At 43.2% G+C, this 6,079-nt stretch overlaps 1 protein-coding gene across 1 annotated transcript; it reads left to right on the forward strand.

Moving 5' to 3' along the window:
- Window positions 1-1,268: 1,268 nt before the first annotated feature.
- On the forward strand, window positions 1,269-2,156 carry ZNF608 (zinc finger protein 608; the record flags this gene model as incomplete). The annotated part of the gene is made up of 1 exon (XM_010287721.1): window positions 1,269-2,156. A coding segment is annotated over exon 1 (888 nt), but the record flags the coding sequence as incomplete, so codon positions are not given.
- Between the last annotated feature and the right edge of the window lie 3,923 nt (window positions 2,157-6,079).

The following is a 6,079-nucleotide window of genomic DNA, read 5'->3' on the forward strand; positions in this document are numbered from 1 at the left end:
GTAGGGGGAGATATGTTATTGACCGATTTATACTGGCTGAGATGATACTTGCTTTCTACTTCTTGATCACTTGCTCTTTAAGTAAAATGAGGCACAGAGTTGTTGCTGAGACGAGTGGGAACAGAATTTTGATTTGCTGGGTTAATTAAAAAATGATAAAGGATTAAAGGTAAGCATTATGCATATATATATATGTATAAATATTTCGACAGTCGACTGTAAAAGGGAGAGATCCCTTTAAAAATCGTTTTAACTAAGCTTTGTCAAACACACACTCATTTGCGGTCACTGAGGCCACCTTGGTGCAGATCACTTAAAGTGTATGTCTTAATCAGTTTCCTGTACAGTCAGTAATACTATATTTAACAGACCTAACAATTGTGTGACCTAGGAGTACATTAGAACTGCTTTTAGAACTGCTATCTTGAGAATTTTTTTTTTTTAAGAAAAAAGACCTTTTTATTTCTTTTCTTTTTTTTTTTTTTTTAACCTATGGATTTTAATATTTTCCAGTAAACATTTGTGTTTGTAGGTTGTTGGTTTTTAACAGAAGCTGTATTGTGGCAAGGAAAATTAGGTTTCCCACTTCCCTTAGTGCTCCCTCTCCCCCCAAAAAAGATTAAGTGGAAGGGGGGTAAAAGATAATATAGGAGAGTCACAAAACTTCCAGGGTCTGGTTTAAAGCCACAAAATCCGTGGAATGCAGTGAAGAGTGAATCTGTGTCCTTTCTTTTCTCCCTTTCGTGCCTAGGTGGTGGTCCAAGGGGTTAGATTACAACATGTGCTCCAACAGCTAGGCACCACTTCTAAGACTGTATTTCCTGAGCTTTGTGGATTTAAATAATGTAGTTAATTTTTTCCTTTTTTTTTTTTTTTTTTTTTGTGGACGTGACTTTTTAAGGGACATTGTGGATGTTGGTCTACAACTAGATTAAAGATGCTCACTATGAAAGCATCACGGCCATTGCCTCTGGTTTAACAAACTTAAGAAAAAAACGTGGTAACTGTGAATGATTTTGCTCCCCCTACCTTGCCCCCGTTTTGATTAGTCGTATTATATTCTGGCAACACCCAGACAAGAAATATTCAACTTTTCCCTTCCTCACAGGACAAGGTGGACGTGGACTGCAGGTTGTGAACCTAGATGCACCAGAGGGAGGAAGACAAGAAGAGTTGAACTTAAGAGAGCCCAACGGAGATAAACGAATGTCCCCACATCTCCAAAGGAAAGTTCATCGGATTTTTACTCTAGAGATCTCATCTTCAGGATGTCATTGAACACTTCCACTGCAGGAAAAGGTGTGGATCCAAACGCGGTTGACACTTACGACAGTGGCGATGATTGGGAAATCGGTGTTGGGAATTTAATAATCGATTTGGACGCCGATTTGGAGAAGGACAGACAGAAATTTGAGATGAATAATTCTACTAATACCACCAGCAGCAGCAACACCAGCTCCAAGGATTGCGGGGGTCTGGCTTCCAGTGGGGCTAATGCTACCTCAGCCTTAGCTGATGGCCTAAAATTTGCTTCTGTTCAGCACTCTGCTCCCCAGGGGAATTCCTCTCACAAAGAGACTAGCAAATCAAAAGTGAAAAGGAGTAAAACTTCTAAGGATGCTAATAAATCTCTGCCTTCTGCTGCCTTGTATGGGATTCCTGAGATCAGCAGTGCTGGCAAGAGGCAGGAAGTCCAAGGGCGCCCTGGAGAGGCAACTGGCATGAATTCAGCACTGGGTCAAAGCGTGAGCAGTAACCCAAATGGCAATAATAACACCACCAGCAACACCACCACCATTGCCTCTTGTGGGAAAAACAAAGAGGAGAAACCAGGTAAAGCACCAGGCAGCAGAGGCTCCAAGCGGGATAAGGATGCGGGAAAATCCAGGAAGGACAAGCAGCACGACCTGCAGCAGGGCCACCCCAACGGCAGCGGGGCTGGCAGCAGCCAAGCTCCCCCTGGGCACCTCTATGGCTTTGGGGCCAAGGGAGGCAGTGGTGGAAGCAGCAGCCCCTTCCATTGCACCTCCTCTGCCGTGGGGGAGGTGAGCAAAAGTACCCCGGATTCAGGGTTAATGGGAAACTCTATTTTGGTAAAGAAGGAAGAGGAGGAGGAGGAGAGCCACAGGCGAATCAAGAAATTGAAAACAGAAAAGGTAGGACAAAGCTCCTCTCCACCTCTTCTCTTCTGTGTCTCCCTGTGTCTATAATAAATGTCCCACAACTGTGTGTTTGGCTCCTGTGTCCTTCTCTCTGCTGTGTTATTTGTGACATGCATCTGTTCTTCCTCTTACAAAAAACCAAAACAACCCAACAAAACAACCCCGAGACCTATTCCCTAGAGAGAAGACACCATGTTTTGAGTGTGCTGCTCTTCCTTATGATTTCCCCTCCCTGTCCTCAGACCTGGAGAACGTTTCTGTTTTGTCTGTTCCTTTCGGTCGCACTCACCCAGAAGGAGGAACCCTGAGATGACCCTGACCGAGCTGTCCCTGGTTTTAGCAGAGAGCAGCAGTGTTGGTACCAGTGGGATGATGGCATGTGTTTGCAGGCTGGAGGTCTGTGTATTTGCCTAGGGGGGTGCGTAGCTCAGACTCCAGGACCAGCAGGTCTTGTATGTGCTGACACTTTTTTACATCACCGTGGGCATTTGCAGCTGTTCCTCTCCCAAAGCCTAAAGGGAGCCCTCTCCCTTCTCCTCTGCCCTGCTGCCCGGGGTTGAGGTTGTGCTTGGGGAGTGGGGAAAGCGGGAGGCATCGTCAGAGACCCAGGCTCCGCCGTTGCACTTCGTGGAGATGCGGGATGCTCGTCATATTGGGGGCTCCCGTGGTAGAGCAGCCCAGAGGCCGCAGAAGCTGGTGTGGAGGACAGGGAGGAAGGAGCCAGCAGGCAGGCGGTGCCTCTTGCCTTCCTGGGAGGAGGGGAACGCACCTTGTGCCGAGATGCATGTGCGCAAAACAGCTTTGGGAACAGAGGGGAGCAGTTTGTCTCCTGTCTGGGGAAGCTTTCCTGTCTGAGCGCCGCTGGCTCTTGGATGTGAACTACTCGTTTGTTGAGTGGTTGAAATGTATGAAAGAAATCAGATGGGGGTGTGTGTTTTTCTTCCTTTATGTTGCGTTATGAAGGATGCTTTCTGTTAAGAATAGATGGCCAGGACTCTATTCTTCGGGAAGGGTGGAGGGAGAGCCTGGCTTTTTTTGTTAACCGCTGGTTCACAGAGGTTCTGGTGTTGGCAGGATCTGTTCTGTCTGTAGGGCAGAAGGTGTCTTCTGGGGGACCTGCGGGCAAGTGTTGGGCCAGGATTAGAGTCAGTTGAATTCTACAGGTTGCTAAACAAAGATAACCTGGTCTGCCTGAAAAATAAAGCAAAGCAACACCCGCCCAAATTAACAATCTCAGGGTGTTAGAGTCTGACTTTACTGTCAGCTGTTGGTCTTAAATTACCTGCTTTTACAACTACCCTGAGTGAATGTGCAGTGATGGGAAAACTTTCGGGTCAGTGTTAACTGTATGGTCTGCAAGTGGCTGGGAGGGCTGAAGGTCTCAGGGAAAAGTTGTGTCCTTTTACAACCTGTTACCGGCTTTTTTGTATTTTGGTCGTGTTGAAGTTTTTGTAACATCTGAGTCGACGGAGGATTAGATTTGGGTGTTTGTGACGTCAGGTATTTGTTAAAACTTGAAGGTAATTTCAAAGGCTTCTGTTCAAGGCAAGGAAAAAATTAAATTTCATATTGTATGCATATTCTTGCTTTTAAGATAGCATATCTGTGGATGAATTTGAATGAGTCTTGTGACCTTTCCTAAATGCAGATGAGAAAACCGGAGCGCTGTAATTCATGTGTATATGCTTGTGCTTTGATTTATGAAAGTCCTCGCGGCGGAAAGGTGTCCTAAAATCTCGTGGTCTCTTTATTAACTTAGTACAGTAGACGTTTACTTCTGTTGCCAATAGTCTTCAAATTGCAGTTCTCTAATCTGTTTTAACTATCTAGATAAATTGCCCTAATCCGGCCTTCACAATGGCTGTGGTTAAAGAGTCAGAGCCATTTGATTGGATTCAGTGGCTGCCTGGAATGTGGGAGGTACTGCCCTTTTGCAACCCCCTTAGCCTTTTAATCTCTCAGCCAAATGTTCACATTCAACAATTTTGTTTAGCTGGCAATCTGAACATTTCAGTATCTCAAAGGCTGCTGTCATGGCAACCGAGATTAGAGGGTGGTGTGGTTTCTCCCGGTTTTGTGTCCTTTTCACTCGCTAGTCACACAGGAAATTGTATGAAGAATCCATATACATGCGAGTAATCTGACGTGCAATGTGAATTGGATGGCGTGCAAGTTCAGAGCAAACATGTATGGAGCGGTTTGGAGCCAGTGGTGCACATTGTGTTGTAGTTGTTGCTCCGGGAGGAGGTTTGGGGCTTGCATTTCCAGCAACAGCCACTGCTGTTGGCACACAGCGACTTCAATGCAGGCTTCGCACATTAGAGTCGTGCAGTGTTGGCCATTGTCTGGCACAACGGTGTGCTTGCTTGCTGTCTTAAATAGCATCCCTTAGCATTTCTCTTCCCGAAGAACGTTCCCTTCTAGACGTACAATAATAATAAAGCTCACTGCTGACAATGGTTGCAACCTTAAGCCCAGCCTGTGGTCCTATTAGTGAAATTCAAGTCTTTTATGTTTGTTGTTCTGGCTTCCCCCCCCCCCAAATGTTTAATAATCATTAGAAAGACTTTTTTTTTTTTTTAACGTGTTTTAGATTCGTTACGTGTTCATGCTTTGACTGTTTATACACCAGAGCACATATGCTGTACTTGCACAAAGCACATTGTGTCTGTAGATGAATATATAATTTTCAAGCCTGCATGTTAAAATTAATTTCCAGTTATCTTAATGTTGTGAAAGACATGTCTTATGAATTTGGATGTTTCCTCATAGATACAAATGAGTTCATGCCTGCTGATTCAAAATCTACAGATTTTTGTATGTGGTGTGGAATATAATATTGCATTTGTTTACTGTTTGTGAAAAGCTTGGAGCAGATTCCCAGGAGTTGTAGTCACTGTTTAGCTTTCACAGCATGCTTCAGTGTCTATTTTTGGTCTATTTATTCTATTTCCTTGCTGCAGAAAGTCATGTAAAACATGATAAATTGGATCTTATGAAGCCTAATTAAATCAATGACTGTGTTCTGCTAGTTCTTTTATGCAGAAACCGCAAGTATGTTGTAAAAGTCGCCACTCCCCTAATATGTGGATAAAGTCAAAGTATGCTGTAATTCTAAGATGTTTGAGCTATATTTGTGCAGCCCATTTTGTGGTTAAGCCACCAGTGACATGTCTGAATAAGTAGCTTTGACAGGTAGGCTAACCACTCCTAAGATTTTTGGTGTTAAAACCTGTCTCCATTTTCCATTTCTCATCCATACCATTTTTAGCACAGTTACTGACTGTTTGTCAGCATGAACTCTTCATCTGTTTTAGCTAAGGGTTTTTTTTGGTTTTTTTTTTGTATTTTTAACAGCTGTTACATTGAAAAGTGTTCAGAGTATCTAGAAGAATTTGCTTTGTGTGTGCTGAAGGGAGATTTTGGGATTCAAACAGTCACAATTTACTCTGACATGGGAAAATTATACTTGGCATGTGAAAATCAGTATGTTTATGTGGAAATAATACAGAAGATACAAAGCTATAATCAGAGGTGTCTAGTTGCAGTTTTTAAATGAATCAATCTAGTGATATTCCAGGATTGAATTTTCCTCTTGTGTTATCTTATTGCTTCTCATTAAGACAGCATTTCACATCTGAAAGATGTCTTCAGCAAATTAACATGTTGGCTGGTATTGTTTATTTTATCTTCACGTGTTTGTTTTGTTTTTTTTTTTTTTTAATAGGGGGATGGAGGGTGTTTGCACTTCATCAGGAAGCTCTGTGTGCACGTTACCTATTGATGCAAATCGTTTAAGTACACGCTTTGATTAATGATGCTATGGAGATATGCTTTTCATGTACTTTTCTCGCTGGCCTTGGGTATAGTTTATTCACTGTGAAATAAAAGGGCAGGAAGGTCACTTGCTGTAATTA

The sequence above is a fragment of the Phaethon lepturus genome, unplaced genomic scaffold (genome assembly GCF_000687285.1).
Source record: "Phaethon lepturus isolate BGI_N335 unplaced genomic scaffold, ASM68728v1 scaffold17605, whole genome shotgun sequence".
Lineage (NCBI taxonomy): Eukaryota > Metazoa > Chordata > Aves > Phaethontiformes > Phaethontidae > Phaethon > Phaethon lepturus.